This window comes from Desmodus rotundus, chromosome 4 (genome assembly GCF_022682495.2).
Source record: "Desmodus rotundus isolate HL8 chromosome 4, HLdesRot8A.1, whole genome shotgun sequence".
Lineage (NCBI taxonomy): Eukaryota > Metazoa > Chordata > Mammalia > Chiroptera > Phyllostomidae > Desmodus > Desmodus rotundus.
The window spans coordinates 66,252,375-66,275,801 of NC_071390.1; the positions used below are offsets into that span (position 1 = coordinate 66,252,375).

The following is a 23,427-nucleotide window of genomic DNA, read 5'->3' on the forward strand; positions in this document are numbered from 1 at the left end:
CAATTTTTACTTGTGCTCCAGGATAATTCCTAGTCAAAGACTTGTTGGGTCCTTTTTAAGGTTTTTGCTACATGCTGCCAATGCTACCAACATGCCAGACCATTTACCCACAGCTTTTCCAACACTTCTTGAATATTCACAATAAACTAATGGATTAGGTCATATGAACCCCACTTTACAGGTGTAGAAATTGGGGCACAGAGATGTTGAATTATTCCCTTCTGAGAGCTAATAAATTGATGGCAAGAAAACCTGGGAATAACATTCTTTAAATACATTCTGCTTCAGAATTCCACAGGTCCAAGCTGGGAGCTAGGAGCTGCGATGACCTATGACCAGGCCTTTCCCAGAGGACAGGCCCAGGCAGAACACACAGACACCACATGCCTTACCTGAGATGCATCAGGCTGTTTGTTGTTTCTCTGTCTCTGTAGAAGTTTGGGGGCCTTGAAAGCAGCAGCTTCTATATGAGATATATGGCCTTGGAAGGAAAGACTTCCAAACACAGAAAGCAAGGTTGACCAGGGGCAGACCACATAGTTCGAGGAGCCTAAAACCAAGGCAGTGATAGGGTGTAGAGAGAGAACCACTGTCTGGCTGGCCATCTGTGGGACTGTGCCCAGTAGACACCTTGAAGTACCCCCTCTGGGACAGACTATGAGCTGACCCAGGACAAATATGAAATGAAACACATTCAACCATAATGTGTGCATGCACAGGAGCACATGTTACAAAAGGTGGCAACAGCTGGGGCCAATACCTGAATCCAAATTCTTCAGTGCCAAGAGTCTCAAGGCAAAAGGTAAAGAAAGTTGGGTCCACCTGGAAATTGGCACAAGTTCAAGTTCTCTAGAGTGAGGCCAGAGACCCTGGCAACTGGTTTTCTGGCCATCAGAACCTCCAGGGTAGGGAAGAGGGAGTGAAGATGCATCATCAGGGAGATATGGGGCTAAAGATGCAGGTGCACAGCCTCCCTTCATCTTTTCTTTGTTGGCACACTTCACCCAGACTGCACACGTGTGATCTCACCTGTGGGAGTGTCCATTGCAGCCCGACTGCCCCCAAATGTGTGACTTCTGAGTTTACATCTCAGTGTGGGAGCCCAGTGTTTGTTCAAGTTGTCAATTTAATGGCTCAGCTATAAATCCATCTTTCAGTACATGCTCAGTCCCTTAAGCATCTCACCTTTACAGAGAGCACTGTGCACAGCTTTCTCAGTATCTGGAGAGACACTGCCATCTCATGGGGGTCAGCATGTGGGCAAGGACACCTGGTGATGCTTTACACCAACATCCACCCAGGATGCCCAGTCCATTGGCCCCCTGTCGGCTCAGTCTTGCTGAGTGGTCACTCTGTCTACATTGATGCTGCAGGCTCCAGGCCTCCCACCTGCAACAGCTCCAGAGCTGTGGCTCACTGGCACCTGCCACCACTCAGATGGTCTGTTGGCTATTGCCTGTGCCCTGCTGTCCAGTGACCAAAGGCCAACTATGGCCAGAGACAGCAGCAAACTTCACTGTCATCATGGGCTATAGGGGCAGATCTGGATCCCAACCTGGGGAGGGGGATCCCCTCCAAAGTTTGTCTGCCACTGGGACTGCCCTCAGCCCTAGGGGTCCATGTAGAGTTTCCTGTGTAAGACAGTTACAGTCACTCTTCTATTGGAATTTAATGATTCTTTATATTAACCTTCCCTGTTTAGACCACAGAATTGTGTGATTTCTATCCCTAATGGGACACAAACTGGCACAGCATCTTGCAGGGGATAGTGTGGAGGTGGCCCTGGCCCTCTGTCTCTGGTTATGTTCAGACTGCCCAAGTGCTGGAAGAGGCCATAGAGCTGCAGGCGCTTTCTCCTTAGCCACCATGCCCAGGAAACTGCAATACCAGGCAGAAACAATGCCTTTCTTTCAACTCTGCTGCAGGCCATGAGTCCAAGACAGGCTTGCCCTCCCACTGTAGCTCCATAGTGGATGCCAATTACCTACTCATTATAATACCTTGGGCTGATCTAGAAGCAGCACCCAGAAATGTATTTGTTTGGGAAGCTTCACATTCACCACACCACACCACACTCTGACTCAAATGTCCCAAATAAACTCTCTTACCATCACAGAGGTCTTCCAGGAGCCACTCAACAGCCAGGGACAAGAGAGAACACATTTCCTCCTCTGACAGAGCTTCACCCCTGGCCTGCAGGGCACTGGCCAGAGTCACAGAGGCCGGGCTCATGCCTGCAAAGACACACCTGTGGTAGAGCCCCCGCACTTTCTAGAAATACAGCTGGACCAGCACTTGCCACTCTGGCCAAGTCCTGGTCCAGCCCCTCTAAAGCATAGAGAATCATGGGTGCACAGGAGAAGCTAAACAGATGTTCATTAGAGGGCTGGCTGGGCTGGCTAGGCTGGCAAGCTGGCTCCCAGAGAATGAGTAAAAAAATAAATTCCAAAAAAAGGGCTAAGGGAATAAATAAATGAATAAACAAAGGAACCATGAGAGTGGTGCCTCCCTTGGAGCTGGATGTGCACTGTTGCAGAGAGCAACCTGTGCCCAGCTGTTGTCCCTTGCCTGCTCCCCTCTCCATCTGGGAAAGTGAGTTAACAACTTTTTTTTTTGCCTCTAATACATGATTCACATCTTTTCCTCTCTAGCTGCCACATGCAAATTTGGATCTGATTCCAGAAACAGACCTGTCTCTAATGGTGAACAACACCTGCCTAAGAGGGAAAATTACTAAAAGGAACAGCAAGGACTGTGATTTGAAAAGGCACAGACTCACAGGAAAGCAACAGAATGCTTTGCTGGAGGAGAGGGTGAGAAGTCTGGTCCCTCCTCTTCTTCTCCTCCCTCTTTTCTTAGAAATGCTCCTTCAAACCAAAGCTGACATTTAAATGCCTGTGCCCCTAACAAACTGCCAACCCCTAATCTCCAGCAAGGAGAGCCCCAGGCACAGTGGTAGCAGGAAGAGGCCAGGCAGGCTTTTCCTAATCTTTTACATCACTGATCTTTGTTTAGCCAGAGCTCATGGGTGATGGGTATGGTGTGCTGGGAGAGGAGTGGGAAGCTCATTATGGCACCCCCCCCATCCTTCCATCTAGTATGCTAATCCAAGCTCTCCACTCACCAGCTGCTTAGTTCCATACATAAGCCTCTAAGACCAACCTCCTGTAGCCTTAGGAAAACAGAAAAATTCCCAGGAAAAAGAGCCTTTCTCTTCTATCTTTCTCTGGGGTCCAGAAGGGCAGTACTGCAGGAAATGGACAGGAAGCTTTCAGTGTAAGTAGCATGTTACTTATCACAGTAAATCTGTGAAGAAGAGACTGTTGAACACTTTTACAGATAGGAAAGCAATCCAAGGAAACCTGGTTAAAAAAAAAAATGATGGAGTAGCAGCTGAAGTCCAGATCCTCTCTTTTTTTCTTTTTTTTTTTCTTTTCTTTTCTCTTCTCTTCTTATTTTTTTTTTAAACTTTGCCTGAAATGTATGGACTGGGTATTCCCATTTTGCTTTTTTCTAACTTTCTATATATTTTTTAACATTTTCCTATATGTTTTTAAATTTTTCTACATATTTCTACATGTTTTCATGTGTTTTTTCTAATTTCCTGTTTTTCTAACTCTATAACCACACCAAAAGGCTACTTTTTAATGAAAAAACAAAGGGACAAGATTATGATTCTCAAATAGGAAATCTCTGAATCTACAACAAAAACTTTAAAAAATATCAAATGTTTTTATTTTAATCACTCTATGACTAGAAAAGAATGTATTAAAAGTCTTGCTAGGTTGGTGTGGCTAATTAAGACTACCATTTCATCTGCACAAATGGCCAAGATGGAGGCATAAGTAGACACACTGTGCCTCCTGGCACAACCAAAAGACAACAACAATTTAAAAACAAAAAACAATCAGAACTGACAGAAAATCAAACTGTATGGAAGTCCGACAACCAAGAAGTTAAAGAAGACACATTCATCCAGACCAGTAGGTGGGGCAGAGACACGCAGCTGGGTGGAGACAGGCGGTGACTGGGGGACCCAGCAAGGTGGTGGATTGTGGAGCAGGGCAGGCAAGGCTGCAGCTCGCTGGCAAGGAGCAGCTGGCGGATCCTTTGAGGCGGAGGCTTGCAGACTGGGCAGTCCCACATTCCCATGCAGATAAACCAGGAAGAACAAAGGGGGAGCAAAACAGACCACACAACCCAGGGCTCCAGCACGGGGAAATAAAGCCTCAAACCACTGATTGAAAACCCCTTGGGGGTTGAGGCGGCAGCACGAGAAACCCCCAGCCTCACAGGAGAGCTAGTTGGAGAGACCCACAGGGGCCTAGAGCGTGCACAAGCCCACCCACTCGGGAATCAGCACTAGAGGGGCTTAGTTTGATTGTGGGCAGTGGAGGGAGTGACTGAAATCCAGCAGAGAGTGGAGCAAGCGCCATTGCTCCCTCTCGGCCCCTCCCCCACATACAGCATCACAGAGCAGCGACCAGCGTCACCCCACCCTGGTGAACACCTAAGGCTCCGCCCCTTTATGTAACAGGTGCGCCAAGACAAAAAAAAAAAAATGGCCCAAATGATCAAAGCTCCAGATCAAATATAACTCCAGATCAAAAGCTCCAAAGAACAGATCAAAGCTCCAGAAAAAATATAACTAAGCTACAAAGAGATAGCCAACCTATCAGATGCACAGTTCAAAACACTGGTAATCAGGATGGTCACAGAATTGGTTGAATTTGGTTGCAAATTAGATGAAAAAATGAAGGCTATGCTAAGTGAAATAAAGGAAAATGTACAGGGAACCAATAGTGATAGGAAGGAAACCGGAACTCAAATCAACGGTGTGGACCAGAAGGAAGAAAGAAACATCCAACCAGAAAAGAATGAAGAAACAAGAATTCAAAGAAATGAAGAGAGGCTTAGGAACCTCCAGGACATCTTTAAACATTCCAACACCCAAATTATAGGGGTACCAGAAGGAAAAGAGGAAGAGCAAGAAACTGAAATTTTATTTGAAAAAATAATGAAGGAGAACTTCCCCAAATGAAGAAGAGGAAGAACAAGAAACTGAAAACTCTTTTTGTGGTCAATTCAGTGGCTTAAAAACATCATTTTATTTCCTGTCCTTTTTTTTTTAATTTTACATATTTTATTTTACTTTTTTATTATTGTTTAAGTACAGTTGCCTCAAGAAACAACTGTACTTACCTATACTGTATATACCTATAAAGGTATACGTGTTTCTTGATGATCCTTCCCCTTTTTTCCCCTGTCATCCCCTCCCCTCTCCACTCTGGTTACTGGCAGTTTGTTCTTTTCTTTTTTTCAGTTGTTGTTCAAGTACAGTTGTCTCCATTTTCACCCACCATGGCCTCCTGCCTCCCACCCTCGAACCTACCCCCCTTTGGCTTTGCTCCATGTATGCTTTATATGAGTTCCCTGGTGACCCTTCCCCCTTTCCCCCATTATCCCCTTCCCTCTCCCCTCTGCTTTTTGTCAGTTTGTTCTTTATTTCAATGCCTCTGGTTATATTTTGCTTGCTTGTTTGTTTTGTTGATTAGGTTCCAGTTAAAGGTGAGATCATGTGGTATTTGTCTTTCACTGCCTGGCTTATTTCACTTAGCATAATGCTCTCCAGTTCCATCCATGCTGTTGCAAAGGGTATAAGCTCCTTCTTTCTCTCTGCTGCGTAGAATTCCACTGTGTAAATATACCATGGTTGTTTGATCCACTCATTTGCTGATGGACACTTAGGTTGCTTCCAGCACTTGGCTATTGTAAATTGTGCTGCTATAAACATTGGGGTGCACAGGTTCTTTTTGATTGGTGTTTCAGGGCTCTTAGGGTATAATCCCAGCAGCGGAATTGCCTGGTCAAAAGGCAGTTCCATTTTCAGTTTTCTGAGGAAATTCCTTACCCTTTTCCACAGTGGCTGCACCAGTCTGCATTCCTACTGTGGGATGTCCCATCCTGAGGAGCTCTCCCAGCTGCTGCAGATGAGAATAAGTCATCTCAGACACAATCTTGTTCAGGCGGGAAAGGAGGTGGCGATGCCCTCTAGTGGGGAATGCCCCAAGCCCTTCTCTGAAATGACTTTTATTGGGATTGGAATGTACAGGGGTATACAGTGTGCATGCATAGCTCATCTATCAATGTCAACAGGTATTATCTATAGATAACAATTGAAGGAACATAAGAGATCTGCCTCAGGGTCTGTGACGAATGCTGGTGCCAGATGGTTGTACAGGCTTATTTCATGACACAAGGAGTTCATTCCTTAGTCATTTTGTTTATATCAACAGGGCTATCCCAAAGCAGAGCAAGCTTCAAAGGATACAATGTATTTTTCAGGCCTGATTTTCACAAGGGAATCCTCCATGTTAGTGTCCAGTCATGCCTGCCACCTGCATTCCTGGCTTTCCAGTGAGACTTACTGGCCTCTTTCAAGGCCTACTCCCATGGGGCTACAGTCTCCAAAACCACACAGAGCGGTCCCCAACACCTACCAGCAGTGTACTCGGATTTCCTTTTCTCCACAACCTTGTCAGCATTTGTTGTTTGTTGATTTGAGAAACTGAAAGCTTATTTGAAAAAATGATGAAGGAAAACTTCCCCAGTCTAGTGAAAGAAATAGACGTGCAAGTCCAAGAAGCTCAGAGAGTGCCAAAGAAGTTGGACCCAAGGAAGCACAAACCAAGGCACATCATAATTACATTAGCTACGACTAAAGCTAAGGAGAGAATCTTAAAAGCAGCAAGACAAAAGGAAACAGTTACCTACTTAGGAGTTCCCATAAGACTTAGCTGATTTCTCAAAAGAAATCTTACAGGGGCTGGAAAGAATTATTCAAAGTCATGGAAGGCAAGGACCTACACTTAAGATTACTCTATCCAGCAAAGCTATTATTTAGATTGGGAGGGCAGGTAAAGTGCTTCCCAGATAAGGTCAAGTTAAAGGAATTCATCATCACGAAGTCCTTATTATATGAAAAGTTAAAGGGACTTATCTAAGAAAAAGATGATCAAAAATATGAACAGAAAAATGACAACAAATTCACAACTATCAACATCTGAACCTAAAAAACAAAAACAAATCAGGCAAACAACTAGAACATGAACAGAATCACAGAAATGGAGATCACATGGAGGGTAATTAATGAGTAAGGGGAAGGGGGAGAATGAGGGAAAAGGTACAGGGAATAAGAAGCATAATTGGTAGGTACAAAATAGACAGCGGGAGGTTGAGAATAGTATAGGAAATGGAGAAGCCAAAGAACTTATATATGTGACCCATAGACATGAACTAAGGGGTGGGGGAATGCTGGAGGGATGGGAGTAAGGAGGGGGGTGCAGGACTGAGGGAGATAAAGGGGAGAATAATACTGGGACAACTGTAATAGCATAATTAATATAATATGCTTGAAATAAAAAATAAAAAGAATGAACTATAGTCACATACAACTTGAATGACTCCAGAGAAATATGCTTAGGAAAAAAAAAGTCAGTCCCAACAGCTATATACTGTATGATTCCATTCATATACCATTCTTGAAAGGAAAAATTTATAAAAATAGAGAACAAATGAGTAATTATCAGGGGTTAAGGATGAAAGGAAGAAAAGTAGATGTGGTTATAAAAGGCAAACAGATGGGATCCTTGTGATGATGGGACTGTTCTGTATCTCAACACTAGTGATGTATGCACAAACCTACACATGTGATAAAATCACCTGAAACCAAACATTCCTGTGCATGCTCACACTCACTAGTACAGGTAACGGGAAATCAACTAGATCTGAGATTGCATACACACCATTATCCTGGTTGTGATATTTTACTATGGCTTTGCTAGATGTCATTATTGAGGGAAATTTGGTAAGTAGTACATGGAATCTCTTGGTATTATTTCTTACAACTGCATGTGAACCTACAAGTATTTCAATATTAAAAGTTTAATTTAAAAAAACATAATGAGATATAATTTCACATCAATTAAAAGGGGAACAATAAGAAATCCAACACCAGCTGGCTAGTGTGGCTCAGTGGATTGAGTGCCAGCCTGTGAACCAAAGGGTCTCTGGTTCGATTCCCAGTCAGGGCACATGCCTGTGTTGCAGGCCAGGTCCCCAGTTCTGGGTGCATGAGTGGCAACCACACATTGATGTTTCTCTCCCTTTCTTTTTCCTTTCCTTTCCCTCTCTCTAAAATCAATAGGCATATCCTCAGGTGAGGAGAAAGGGAGGGAGGGAGGGAGGGAGGGAGGGAGGGAGGGAGGGAGGGAGGGAGAAAAGGGACATAAAAGAGCAAAGTAACCCTAATCAAACAAAAGGGAAGTAAATAATAAAAACTAGAGCAAAAATGAATTTAATAAAGAATAAACAATAGAGAAAATAAACAAAAGCAAAAGTTGGTTATTTGAAAAAAATTGAACAAAATTGGAAAATTTTTAGCTAGATTGACCAAGATAAAAAGAGAGAAAACTTAAATTACTAAAATCAATAATGAAAGATTGAACATTACTACCAATCTTACAGAAATAAAAATAATTATAAGAAAATACTATGAATAGTTGTATGCTGACAAATTAGAAAATTTAGATGAAGTAGAAAGTTCCTAGAAAGACACAAATTTATTCAAACTGACTCAAGAAGGATCTGAACATCTGACTAGTAATAAGTAACTAGGATGAGTTACTAATCAAAAAACTTCCTACAAAGAAGAGCTCAGGACCACATGGCTTCACTGGTGAATTTTTAAAGAACATTTAAAGAAGAATTAACACCAATTCTCATATAGTCTTTCAAAAAATAGATGAGGAGGGGATGCTTCTCATCTACTTTTACAAAGCCAATATTGCCCTAATATCAAATGACACAAAAACATCCTAAGATTAGAAAACTACAGAACAATACAACCTATTCATTGGGGAAAGAGAGATTGCTAATGAGTATAGGATTTCTTTTGAGAATGGTGATAACAATATTCTGGAATTAGTGGTGATAGTTATGTTACTTTGTGAGCATACAAAAAACTCTCAAATTGTACACTTTATAAAAGTACATTTTATGATATGTGAACTATACCTCAATATTTTTTAAAAAGAAAGGAAATATAGGGATCAGGGGAACATGTAATTAAAAGACATAAAGACAAAATATAGTTTCTAGAAATACACATTTAAGGGATAAAAACAAAAAAATTAAGGAAGTGGTGATGGTCAGTGTAATGGTAACCTTTGGGGAGCATTGGGACTATGATTAAGACAGAGCACATTGAAGGGCTTCTGGAATGAGTGGCCAAGTTCTATTTCTTGGCCTGGGTGGTGGTTACAAAGGTGTTTGCCTTATAGTGACCCATTAAGCTACACATTTGTTGTTGGTTCTCTGTATCTGTTATTTTACAATTAAAACAAAACAATTTCAAGCAAATGCCAAAAAAAAACCCATGTTACATTTCCACCTTCTTTCTTCAAATATGAATCCAACAACTTTCATTAGTTATGTTAAAACTGTCTGAAGAGAGTTATCCTGAAACCCCGCCAACAAATGCTTAACAGTTAAAAGGCCCAAAGTTTTTTTCTTTCTTCTAGGGCACATAGGAATATAGGGAGTTTAACATCTATAAAACTACATAACTGATCAGATTAGCCAATCAAGCACCCCAGTTGTTAAAGCTAAGAGTTCTTTAAGGTTTGAAGTTGGTGTTCTCATGTTGGAAGTGTCAGTATCAGTTTTCTTTTTCTTTTTTTTAAAATTAATTTATTACTATTTAGTCCCCCTATTCCCCCTTCCCAGGATCACAGTTTTCACAACAAATGCAACTTTGAACCCAGGAGTAAGTGCCAGTAAAGTATTCATCATCCTTTCCCTTAAATAAAACAAAACAAAAACTGTCACACTTGTTCCAAGCACAAACATGATCCTCCTTCAGGAAAAAAATGTGTATGTTTCTCTTTTTTGTATACAAAATCCATGCCTGGCTGGCCCTAGTCACAGCTGACTGTTTTTATCTGCTCACAGGGGTGAGTTGGTGTCAGGAGAGAGCACGGATGCTTGGGAACCACGCAGCCTCTGAATTTCCCTGGCAGCTGTAGCCACACCCCTCCACTTCAAGGGGGGATGAACTATTTGGAGACACTCCAGGACTTCTCTCCAACCCACTAGCCCTCAAAGAAACAACCTGGACTCACATTCACATTGTTATCTTTGTGTGTACTATTGCAAATTTCATTTCAGAGCCAACTGAGACTTCCTTTAATGACAACACAAGTAGATACTCCATAGCCTTACTACATGCTTGATAGTCACTGTCCCAAATGCTTTATGTATATTAATCTCAAGCTATGAAATAATCATCATCAGCCTTTCACCAGCATGCTGTTATGCCTCCAGGCTGCTTTTCAAGTTTTTCTAAAAGTCTGAAGGTTGAGGTACTGCTGTACCACTCACTATAAAGACGATCAGTAACTATCTAAGGGATGGATGAATCCCACTGCACAGGTAAACCTGTGCATGATGCTCAAGACAAGCCTCCAGCCAATGGGCACACCTCTTGGATGCATCTCTCATGCACCTTCCTGGACCTCACCTTCTGTGGTGAGTCCCCTGTATTGACTTCATTCTCTGAAGGCATCCATGTCATCTAGTAGCCTAAAAGTCTCCTTTTCTATCTGAAGCCCCAATGCCCATCCAAGAGCTTCCTTAGGTTTCCCCACAAATTCCTATGATGCAGTGCATCCTGCCTTCCAAGAACTTTCTCTATTGGCCTCCAGCTCCCAGAAGCCACTTCACGTGAGTCTGGCCCAGCCTAGAAGTTTCACCTATGCCCATGCTCTTCAATGCTTCTGCTGGAGCCACTCCCTCATGTGGGCCATGGTGGCAGTGGCCCTGATCTTCCTCTGTGAAGTTATCCCCACACCCTTGCCTTGGCCATCCCTTATTTAACAAGTACTTATCAAGGATCTGTATATTTTAAGCTCTGCGCTATGAATAGAATGGTAAACAATACAACATTCTACTTCTACTCTAGTGGGGAGCAGCAGAGGAGACAGAATGAACAAGTAAATGGATTACAAAATAATTCCACAGAGAGACTAAAAAGGAGAAGTAGACATGGTAATACATGATATACTATAAGATGCACTTGAGCTGGGTGGTCAGGGAGGTGGCTCGAGGAGGTGACATTTGAGCTGAGATTGAAGGTTGAGAAGGCATAAGCTGTGGGAAACCATTTCCAGACAAAAGGGAACAACAGGCACAAAATCTCAGGGCTGGGCAGATTCTAACAGCAAAGAGAAGCTGGATGAAATTGTCGGGGCTGGGCAGCAGGCAACTACGCCCTCCTTGAAACACTCCTTGTTACTTCAGACTCCTGGTTCCCCCTAACTTCTTCAGTATTCTTTCTCTCTGTCACTGTTCCTGAAATGTTGTCCCTCAGGATTCTACCTCAGGCCCTGTTAATACAGGGTTTCCTGTGGCTGCTCTAACAAATACCACAAACTTGGTGGCTTAAAACAGCAGAAATTTATTATCTCAGGGAAATCAGTCTCACTGGACTGAAATCAGGGGGTGATTAAGGGTCACAGTCTCTCCAGAGGCCTTAAGGGGAAAGCAATTTGTTGTCTCTTCCATTTTCTGGTGGCTGCCAACACCCCTGGCTTTATGGTCATATAGCTCAGATCTCTGTCTCTGTAGTTGTGTCACTCCCTCTTCTGTCTGCCTTAAGAAGACCCACATATATAACCCAGCACAATCTCCCAATCAAGGCCCTTTAACTTAATCACATACAGAGTTTTTATTTTTATTTTTTGGCCACAATAAGGTAACAATCACAGGTTCCACCCAGGAAGATGTGGATATCTTTGGAGGATTGGTTAGGCATTATTCAGCCTATCACAGGCTCTTTTGCATTCAACATTCTACTAATTGGCTAAAAGAAGACATGAGTCTTGGGAAGTTGAGTCCCCAGCTCCCTAACTTCTGGCTATGTGAGCTTGGGCACAAGGCACATATTTAACCTCTCTGAGCCTCAGTTTTGTCATCTGGAGAATAGGATTGATCACAGCAACTACCTCATGGAACTATTGGGAAGATTATATTAAAGTATTAGGAGGGAGAAAACAGCGGTGATGTAGGTGGAGTGGAGTCCACATCCCTCTGCGTACAGGTGGATCACCTAGCTGATCTTCTGAGGGAGAGAGTGAACAGCCAAATGTATACCAGCATATATGAACGTTGGAGGCCAAAACTGTACAGGACATTGAAAAATTACACGGTAAGGAGAGTGCTTTGGGACTATAAGGTCCCTGGGACCATCGCAGGGACCAGAGTGGCTGCAGCCCCAGGCCCCGCAGGTGTGGGGCCTGCTGCAGAATTTTTGGGAGAGAGCCAGGTCAACAGCTCCCTCCCCTGCCAAATAGGGAGGTTAGAGCAGCACCAGGATGGACCTGGATGCTTGACGTTGCTGGGGAGAAGAAAGACAAAGTGGCAAACACATAGGGGTGGTATTCACCTGCTGAGACTGTGAATGCAGACTGGGTCATTACCAGAGAAATTTGGGAGCCAGGTGATGCCTGGAGAAAGGAGAAGAGTTGGGCTGTGATGGACCCTGACCAGGATAGTCTCTGGTCTGGTTGGAAAGTTGGACTGTGTGAGGGGCTGGGTGCCTGTTAGGGACGGCAGGCTTGAACAGGAGGAATTTGTTATAAAAAAAAACAACAACTCTCTGTGGCTGTTTAGGGAATTCTCCCCCAGCGGCCACCCCACCTCCCCGGCTGTGCCTCTGCAGCTGCAGCCTCAGACACAGGCCCACCGCAGCCACCAAGACCATGGCCATGTCCCTTCCCTCCCCCAGGCCACAGAGACAAAGGACTTACGCATGTGCCCACAGTCCCAGTGATGCATGCCCAACACAGCTGCCGCAGTCCCAGCGGCACACGCCTGACCTTGCCTCCACCAAGGCTGCATCCCCTGCCTCACCACCACCACAGAAGCAGAAGCCATTAACCCTGGCCCGCTGCCCCAGTGGCGCACACTGGCACCCGCTGCCACAGTCATGTGGCACTCCCGCCCTGTAGGGCTGGGCTGGGGTGCTAAGAGGAAGGAGGAGGCACCTACTGCAGAGGAGAGCAGCAGGGCTCAGGGAGTTAGCAGTCCCCAGAAAGACTTAACTCAGTGGAGGAGCCGAACTACCCTGAAGAGACTTTGAGAGTCCCTAGCACCCAGGACAGCGAAGAACAAGAAGGTGGTATGTGAGTTGCCCCTAATTGGTACATCTCAAGGATAGCACAACTGGTGGACTGAAGGCATAGACCTGGCACTGAAAGGCACTAGGGGCCCAGCAGTGAACTGAGGAACTGGTCTGGAGGCTGGGGAACTCTAGGGACTGAAGTCCAGACCTGGCCCCCAACCACTTATAACCACAGGAAGGGAGAAAAGGGAAACCCAACCCCCTCAGCCTGCTGCAGCCAGGAAGACCAGCAGAACTTGCTTGGCCTGGATAAAGCCAGCAGGAGGCTTTTTTTTTTTTTTTTCTTTTTCTCCCCCCCCACAAGTGAGACATTACCACCTGGTGCTGTGAAAGCACCAGAGTGAGACCCAAGGAGGGATCACCTCAACAACTGAGAAACTGAGACAAATTTCACTTTGCTATTCCAGAGAACTTGCAAGTTATTGTTTATTTGTATGATTATTATTATTTCATTATTTTTACTTCTTTTATTTTATTAGTATTTTTTCTTTCTCTTCTTTCTGTCTACTTTTCTTAGTTTTCTTTGTTTAATTGCATTGTTTGACTGGTATTCCTTGTTCTCTCTTTCAGAGTGTACTTTTAATTTTCCATTTTTCACTTCACTTGTGTTACAATAACACACTGCTCTAGGTCATGTACTTCCTATTCTTGTTATTCAGATCACATAGATTCTGTAATATGATTATTGTTCCAGTATTATTGTAAGTAATTGTTGTTTCATACAATTGCAAATGCTACACAGAACCCCTCCTGGATCTTAGCCAATTTCACTGTCTTCTGGAAGTTTATTACTGTTGTGGTTTAGCTCTATTCTCTCGCACACTACACCTACTTTCTATCATTTACTCTCACTATATCTCATAATCTGACCTCCCACAAGCTCACTGTTTTCTGCATTCAACTAACAACCATTCCCCACTCTTACAAGAGTCTTTTTTTAAATTTATTTATTTATTTTTATTCAGTTACAATCGTCTGCATTTTCTCCCCTTCCCTCCACCCCACCCCAGCCAGTCCCACCTCCCTCCCCCACCTCTACCCTCCCCCTTGATTTTGTCCTTGTGTCCTTTATAGTAGCTCCTATAGAACCCTCTCCCCACTATCCCCTCCCCACTCCCCTCTGGCTATTGTTACAATGTTCTTAATTGCAATCAGCAAATGAGTGGATCAAAAAATTATGGTACATTTACACAATGGAATTCTACACAGCAGAGAGAAAGAAGGAGCTTATACCCTTTGCAATGGCATGGATGGAACTGGAGAGCATTATGCTAAGTGAAATAAGCCAGGCAGTGAGGGACAAATACCATATGATCTCACCCTTAACTGGAACATAATCAACAAAAGAAAAAAGCAAACAAGAGTCTTATCTATTTTCCACCCTTTCTAAAAAGTGGCTAGTTGGGTAAAATATCATGATTAATATTATACTTATCTAAAGGATCTTCTATCTCTTCTTTACATTTTAGTACTTTAAATCCCTGGAATACCGCCCACAGTCTTAATCCATTTTGCCTTCACCCTCCAACTGACCACATAAAAGAGTAGGTGGGAGCTGTGAATACCAGTATACCTGCTGCAACAGAGAACCCACCAACAACTGAACCACCAACAGATAATAAAGAAAGATGATGAAGGAGTGAGTGGAAGCCACAATAACCTACACTAAGGACCAATCTAGAAGTAAAACTAAATGATGGAGAAATTACCCAGGAATAACAAGTGAACAATAGCAAGAGAGAAGCCTCAAAACCTTGCACAGACAGAAGAACCAGCTTCAACACAACCTGCCCACACCTGCACAACAGCGTACAAGACGTGGTAAATGGATGACTCTCAGTTACCCAGCTAGAGGGAAGGACCCACCAAAGAAAGACTCAAGAATCAAAACCCAAAGACATACAGAGAGCCAACATAAACTCCAGCCCAAGAGCGGCAAGTTCAGGAGATTAAGGAGATTGCATTACTGAATCTCACAGGTCTTCTACCATGGAAGTTTACACCACAAGCCAAGGGAGTCAGAACAGATCAATTTAAGAAGCAGAGGCTAACAAGAAGAATCTCACAAACAATGAGAAGACAAAGAAACAAACCCAAAACAAAAGGAAAGGAGGAAACCTCAGAAAGAATATTAAATGAAAAAGAGACAAGTCAACTATCACATATTGAGTTCAAAACAATGGTTATAAGGAAGCTCAAAGAGCTCACAGAGAATTACCAAAAACTACAGCAAACTACAATGAACTCACTGCAAACTATATCAACGTGAAAAAGGAAATAGAATCTATCAGAAAGGGCCAAGAAGAAACGAAGAATACAATTTCTGAATTGAAGACTGCAAAAGAAGGAATCAAAAGCAGGATACATGAAGCAGAGGATCAAATCAGCAAGTTGGAGGTCAAGGAAGGAAAAAAAAAACTGGAAAGAGAGAGAAAAGGAAAAAAAAAGACTCAGAAAGAATGAAGAGGCGTTAAAGGAACAGCAGAAAACATGAAATATAATAATATTCATACAATAGGGATACCAGAAGGAAAAAAGAAGAGCAAGGGATAGAAAACCCTTGTTTGAAAAAGTAATGATGGAAAACTTCCCTAATTTGATGAGATAAAAAGTCACACAAATCCCGAAAATACTGAGGATCCCAATCAAAAGGAACCCAAAGAAGTCCACTTCAAGACACATCATAATTAAAATTCCAAGACAAAGAAAGAACCTTACAGAGAGCAAAAGAGAAACAGGAAGTAACATACAAGGGAGACTCGATAAGACTAGCAGCTGACTTCTCAATGGAAAGGCTCCAAACCAGAAGGGAATAGTAAGAAATATTCCAAGGAATGAAAAAGAGGCCTGCAGCCAAGACTACTCCATCCAGCAAAGGTTCTAAATTAAAATGGAAGGCCAAATAAGGAGTTTCCCACACAAAAGAAGCCTCGAAGACTACACCTCCTCTAAACCAGTTCGGCAAGAGATGCTAAACTGTCTGCTATAAGAAAAGGAAAAAAAAAGAGTGAGATAGACAGGAACACAGGTACAAAAAAATAGCAATGAATAATGACATGTCACTAATAACCTTCAATGTAAATGGAGTAAATGCTCCAATCAAAAGACACAGAAGAGCTGAATGGATAAAAAAGCATGACCCACACATATGCTGCCTACAAGAGACCAACCTCAGAACAAAAGACCTACACAGACTGAAAGTGAAGAGCTGGAAACAAATATTTCAAGTAAAAGGATAGGAAAGAAAAGCTGGGGTACCAATAATCATATTGGACAAAACACACTTCAAAAAAGGACCATAAAAACAGATTCAGAAGGACACTTCATAATTCTCAAGGGAAGAATTCATCAAGAAGACATAAACATTATAAATGTATATGCACCCAACATAGAAGCACCCAAATACATAAAGAAAATCCTGGAGGACTTCAAGAAAGATATTGATACCAAGACAATTATACTAGGGGACTTTAACACCCCACTGTCAAAAATGGATAAATCTTCCAAACAAGATATCAGCAAAGATATTGTGGCACAGAACAATATACTGGATCAAATGGACTTAACTGATACATATACAACCTTTCATCCCAAAGAAGAAAAATACACATTCTTTTCAAATGCAAATGGAACATTTTCAAAAATAGACCACATGACAGGACACAAAACAAGCTTCAACAAATTCCAGAAAATTGAAATCATAAAAAGTATTTTCTCTCACCACAGGGGACTGAAATTAGAAACCAACCTCAAAGAAAAAACTCAAAACTCATGGAGATTGAATAAGATGCTATTAAACAATGAATGGGTCAAGAATGAGATCAAGGAATAAATCAAAAAGTTTCTCAAAACAAATGAAAATGAACTCACAACAACCCAAAACTTATGGGACAGAGCAAAGACAGTCCTGAGAGGGAAGTTCATGGCAGCACAGGCCTATCTAAAAAAGATAGAAACATTTTCAATAAACAATCTACCCTACATCTACAAAAACTGGAGGAACAACAACAAGGACAGCCCAGAGCAAGTAGAAGGAAGGAAATAAACAACGTCAGAGAAAAAATGAATGACATAGAGACAAAAAGCAAAATTCTAAGGATCAGTGAATCCAGGAGCTGGTTCTGTGTTGTTGTTTTTGTTTTGTATTTTTTTAATTTTGCTTGTTAATCAATTACAGTTGTATGCCCTTTCTCCCCATCCCTCCACCCCACCCTAGATGAATCCACCTCCCTCCCCCACCTTCAAACCCCCCCCCCGATTTTGTCCATGTGACCTTTATAATAGTTCTTGCAATCCCCTCTTCCCACTGTCCCCACCCCACCCCCAGCTGGCCACTGCTAGACTGTTCCCAACCTCAATGTCTCTGGTTGTATTTTGTTTGCTTTTTTTCTTCTATTGATTATGTTACAGTTAAGGGTGAGATCATATGGTATTTGTCCCTCACCACCTGGCTTATTTCACTCAGCATAATGCTCTCCAGTTCCATCCATGCCATTGCAAAGGGTATAAGCTCCTTCTTTCTCTCTGCTGCATAGAATTCCATTGTGTAAATATACCATAGTTTTGGGATCCACTCGTTTGCTGCTGGGCACTTAGGTTGCTTCCAGTACTTCGCTATTGTAAATTGTGCTGCTATAAACATTGGAGTGCACAGGTTCTTTGGGATTGGTGTTTCAGGGTTCTTAGGGTATAATCCCAGCAGCAGAATTGCTGGGTCAAAGGGCACTTCCATTTTTAGTTTTCTGAGGAAATTCCATACTGTTTTCCACAGTGGCCACACCAGTCTGCATTCCCACCAACAGTGCACTAGGGTTCCCTTTTCTCCGCATCCTCTCCAACATTTGTTTGTGGATTTGTTTATGTTGGCCACTCTGACTGGTGTGAGATGGTAACTCATTGTGGTTTTAATTTTCATCTCTCTCATGGCTAGTGATGCGGAGCATCTTTTCATATGTCTCTGGGCCCTGTGTATGTCTTCCTTGGAAAAGTGTCTGTTCAAGTCCTTCACCCATTTTTTAATTGGGTAGTTTGTCTTCCTGGAGTGGAGTCCTGTGAGTTCTTTATATATTTTGGAGATCAGGCCCTTGTCTGAGGTATCATTGGCAAATATATTTTCCCATACTGTTGGTTCTCTTTACAATTTGGTGCTGTTTTCTTTAGCCTTGCAGAAGCTTTTTATTTTGATGAGGTCCCATTTGTTTATTCTTTCCTTTATGTCCCTTGCTTTAGAGGACATGTCTGTGAGGATGTTGCTGCGTGGAATGTCTGAGAATTTCCTGCCAATGTTTTCCTCGAGGACTTTTATGGTGTTACAACTTATATTTAAGTCTTTTATCCATCTTGAGTTTATTTTTCTGTATGGTGTAAGTTGGTGATCGAGTTTCATTTTTTTGCACGTAGCTGTCCAGATCTCCCAACACCATCTGTTGAAGAGGCTGTTTTTGCTCCATTTTATGCTCCTGCCTCCTTTGCCAAATATTAATTGACCCTAAAGACTTGAGTTTATTTCTGGGCTCTCTGTTCAGTTCCATTGGTCTATGTGCCTGTTTTTATGCCAGTACCAGGCTGTTTTGATTACAGTGGCCTTGTAATACAGTTTGATATCAGGTATTGTGATCCCTCCTGCTTTGTTTTCTTTCTCAAAATTGCTGCAGCTATTTGGGGTCGTGTATGGTTCCATATGAATTTCTCAAATGTTCGTTCTATATCTGTGAAATAGGTCATGGGTACTCTAATAGGGATTGCATTGAATCTATAAATTGCTTTGGGTAGTATGGCCATTTTGATGATGTGAATTCTTCCAATCCATGAGCATGGTACATGCTTCCTTTTGTTTGTGTCTTCCTTAATTTCTTTCTTCAATGTTGTGTGGTTTTCTGAGTATTAGTCTTTTACCTCCTTGGTTAGGTTTACTCCTAGGTACTTAATTTTTCTTGTTGCTATATCAAACGGCATTTTTTTCCTGATTTCTGTTTCTGCAGTTTCATTGTTGGTGTACAGGAATGCCTTTGATTTCTGAGTATTGACTTTGTATCCAGCTGTTTTGCCAAATTCATTTATTCGGTCAAGTAGTTTTTTGGTGGAGTCTATAGGATTTTCTGTGTACACTGTCATGTCATCTGCAAACAGTGACAGTTTCATTTCCTCCTTTCCAATTTGGATGCCTTTTATTGCTTTTTCTTGTCTGATTGCTGTGACTAGGACTTCTAATACTATGTTGAATAGGAGTGGTGAGAGAGGGCATCCTTGTCTTGTGCCAGATCATAGTGGGAAAGCTCTAAGTTTTTGTCCATTGAGTATGATGTTGGCTGTAGGTCTCATATATATGGCCTTTATTATGTTGAGGAATGCTCCCTCTATTCCCACTTTGCTGAGTGTTTTTATCAGAAATGGGTGCTGTACCTTATCCAATGCTTTTTCCGCATCTATTGATATGATAATGTGATTTTTGTCTTTGGTGTTGTTGATGTGATGTATTATGTTTATTGATTTGCGAATGTTGTAACACCCTTGCATCCCTGGAATGAATCCCACTTGGTCATGGTGGATGATCTTTTTAACGTATTGCTGGATGAGGTTTGCCAATATTTTGTGGAGAATTTTAGCGTCTATGTTCATCAGAGATATTGGCCTGAAGTTTTCTTTCTTCGTTGTGTCTTTATCTGGTTTTGGGATTAGGATAATGCTGGCTTCATAAAATGAGTTTGGGAGTCTTCCATCAGTTTGGATTTTTTCGAATAGTCTGTGAAGGATAGGGGTCAGCTCTTCCTTAAATGCTTTGTAGAATTCTCCTGTGAAACCATCTGGTCCAGGGCTTTTGTGTGTTGGCAGTTTTTTGATGACTGCTTGAATTTCCTCTACTGTTATTGGTGTTACGTTTCAGGTTTTCTGCTTCTTCTTCATTCAGTTTTGGAACATTATATTTTTCTAGAAATGTGTCCATTTCACCTAGGTTTTCAAATTTCTTGGCATACAGTTCTTCATAGTAATTTCTTACAATCCTTTGTATTTCTGTGGTATCAGTTGTAATCTCTCCTCTTTCATTTCTAATTGTGTTTATTTGGATCCCCTCTCTTTTTTTCTTGATGAGCCTACTTAAAGCCTTGTTGATTTTGTTTATCTTTTTAAAGAACCAGCTCCTGGATTCATTGATCCTTACAATTTTGCTTTTAGTCTCTATATCATTTAGTTCTGCTCTGATCTTGGTTATTTCCTTCCTTCTGCTTGCTCTGGGCTGTCTTTGTTGTTGTTCCTCGAGTTCTTGTAGGCATAGGGTTAGGTTGTTTGTTTGAAATGTTTCTATCTTTTTAAGGTAGGCCTGTATTGCTATGAACTTCCCTCTCAGGACTGCCTTTGCTGTGTCCCATAGGTTTTGGGTTGTTGTGAGTTCATTTTCATTTGTTTCCAGAAAGTTTTTGATTTCTTCCTTAATCTCATTCTTGACCCATCATTGTTTATATAGCATGCTATTCAGTCTCCATGATTTTGAGTGTTTTGGGTTTTGTCCTTTGGGGTTGGTTTCTAGTTCAGTCCCTTGTGGTCAGAGAAATTGCTTGATATGATTTCAGTTTTCTTGAATTTGTTTAGGCTTGCTTTGTGTCCTATCATGTGGTCTGTCTTTGAAAAAGTTCCATGTACACCTGAAAAGAATGTGTATTTTGCTTCTTTGGGATGAAAAGCTTTATATGTATCAGTTAAGTCCATTTCCTCTAGGGTATTGTTAAGTGACACAATATCCTTGTTGATATTTTGTTTGGAAGACCTGTCCATTTTTGATAGTGGGGTGTTAAAGTCCCCTACTATAATTGTGTTGCTGTCAATATCTTTCTTGAAGTCCTCCAAGATTTTCTTTATGTATTTGGGTGCTCCTATGTTGGGAGCATATATATTTACAGCGTTCATGTCTTCTGGTGGATTCTTCCTTTGAGTATTATGAAGTGACCTTCTGGGTCTCTCTTTATGGCCCTTCTTTGGAAGTCTATTTTGTCTGATATGAGTATTGCTACCCCTGCTTTTTTTCCTGTCCGTTTGCTTGGAAATTTTGTTTCCAGCCCCTCACTTTCAGTTTGTGTAAGTCTTTTGTCCTTAGATGGGTCTCTTGTAGGCAGAATATGTGTGGGTCATGTTTTCTTATCCATTCAGCTATTCTATGTCTTTTGATTGGAGCATTTAATCCATTTACGTTTAAGGTTATTATGGGTAGATAGTTATTCATTGCCTTTATTCCTACCTGTGTTCCTCTGTCTTTCTCTTTTCCTTCCTTTCTTTAAAGCAGTCCCTTTAGCATATCTTGCAGACCTGGTTTTCTGGAGGTGTATTCTTTTAGACTTCTTTTGTCTGGGAAACTCTTTATTTGGCCTTCTATCTTGATTGAGAGCCTTGCTGGTAAAGTAGTCTTGGTTGAAGGCCTCTGGTTCTCATTACTTGGAATATTTTTTGCCATTCTCTTCTGGCTTGGAGCGTTTCCATTGAGAAGTCAGTTGCTAACCTTATTGGGGCTCCCTTGTATGTTACTTCCTTTTTCTCCCTTGCTGCATTTAAGATCCTCTCTTTGTCTTGGAAATTTGACATTTTAATTATGGTGTGTCTTGCAGTGGGTCTCTTTGGGTTCCTCTTGCTTGGGACTCTCTGTGTTTCCTGGAGTTGTGTGACTTTTTCTCTCATCAAATTAGGGAAATTTTCCATCATTACTTTTTCAAACAGGTTTTCTATCCCTTGCTCTTCTTCTTCCCCTTCTGGTATTCCTATTATATGGATATTGTTACGTTTCATGTTGTCCTGCATTCCCCTTCATCCCTCTTCATTCTTTCTGAGCCTCTTTTCCTTTTCTTGCTCATTCTGGGTGTTTTTTTCTCCTTTGTCCTCCAGCTCGCTGATCCGATCTTCTGCTTCATCAAGTCTGCTTTTCATTCCTTCTACTGTGTTCTTCAATTCAGAAATTGTAATCTTCATTTCCTCTTGGCTCTTGTTGATAGTTTCTATTTCCTTTTTCATGTTGATATAGTTTGCAGTGAGTTCATTGTAGTTTCCCTGTAGATTCTGGTAGCTCTCTGTGAGCTCAGAGAGCTCAGTGAGCTTCCTGATAACCATTTCTTTGAACTCAGTATCTGATAGTTGACTTGCCTCCTTTTCAGTTCGCATTCTTTCTGAGACTTCCTCCTTTCCTTTCATTTGGGAATTGTTTCTTTGTCTTGCCATTGGTTGTGGGACTCTTCTTGTTAACCTCTGCTTCTTAAATTGATCTATTCTGACTCCCTGGGTTTATGGTATAAACTTCTATGGTAGAATGCCAATGAGATTCAGTGGTGCTGTCTCCTTAATCTCCTGTGCTCACTGGTCTTGAGCTGACATTTATGGGTGTAACACGGTCTAACTCTGGTCTTTTCAGCACTCCAGGTTTTGTTGTCTCACCTGAGGGAAAAAGAGAAAGGGGGGAAGAAATAAAAAAGAAGCGAAGGAGGAAAAAACGAAATAGGAAAGGAAAGAAAAGAAGGAAGAGGGAATAAAGAAAGATTGGAGGCAAGATAAGAAGGAATTTTAACAAAAATTAAAACATAGGAATAAATAAAAGAAGGCAGGAAGAAGGCATAAAAAAGGTAAAGGATGGGAGGAAGAGGGAAGGGAAAGAAAGAAAAAGAAAGAAGAAAGAAAGAAAGAAAGAAAGAAAGAAAGAAAGAAAGAAAGAAAGAAAGAAAGAAAGAAAGAAAGAAAGAAGGAATTCAGGGGGAAAGGAGGAAAGGGGAAAAAAAAAAGTCTTTTGCTGGCTTTAAACTGGTCAGGTTAGTTCTGCTGGTCGTCCTGTCTTTGGAACCGGAGGGGTTGGTTGGAAGGATTGGTTTCACTTTTTTCCCTTCCTGGGCCACACTCTTCGCTGTTGTTCAGCCTGCAGTCCAGTTCCTCATGGTCCTTCTGCTTCCCAGTAGGCCTTTAGTTCACCAGTTGTGCTGTCCCTGAATTGCACCAATTAGGGGCAATTCACACTCTACCTTCTTGCTCTTTGGGGTCTTAGATGCTAGGGGCTCTGGGTGCTGCTATGGGGTAGTTCAGCCCCCTACTGGGTGGAGTCTTTCCGGGGAATGCAGTCTCCTCTAGCCCTGCAGCTCCCCTCTGCTGTGTGTTCTGCCTTTGTCTTAGAGAGCCAGAAGGCCCTGCAGGGCTCTGTTGGCAGGTGTTAGGTAGGCGTTGTA

General features: G+C 42.0%; 1 protein-coding gene across 1 annotated transcript in view; it reads right to left on the minus strand.

Moving 5' to 3' along the window:
- FRMPD2 (FERM and PDZ domain containing 2) overlaps positions 1–12,820 on the minus strand; it is a 78,231-nt gene extending 65,411 nt beyond the window's left edge. The window contains 3 exon segments of the mRNA XM_053923453.1: positions 393–550; positions 2,109–2,234; positions 12,757–12,820. Of these exon segments, the coding sequence (XP_053779428.1) occupies positions 393–550; positions 2,109–2,234; positions 12,757–12,820 (348 nt within the window).
- Positions 12,821–23,427: the final 10,607 nt, after the last annotated feature.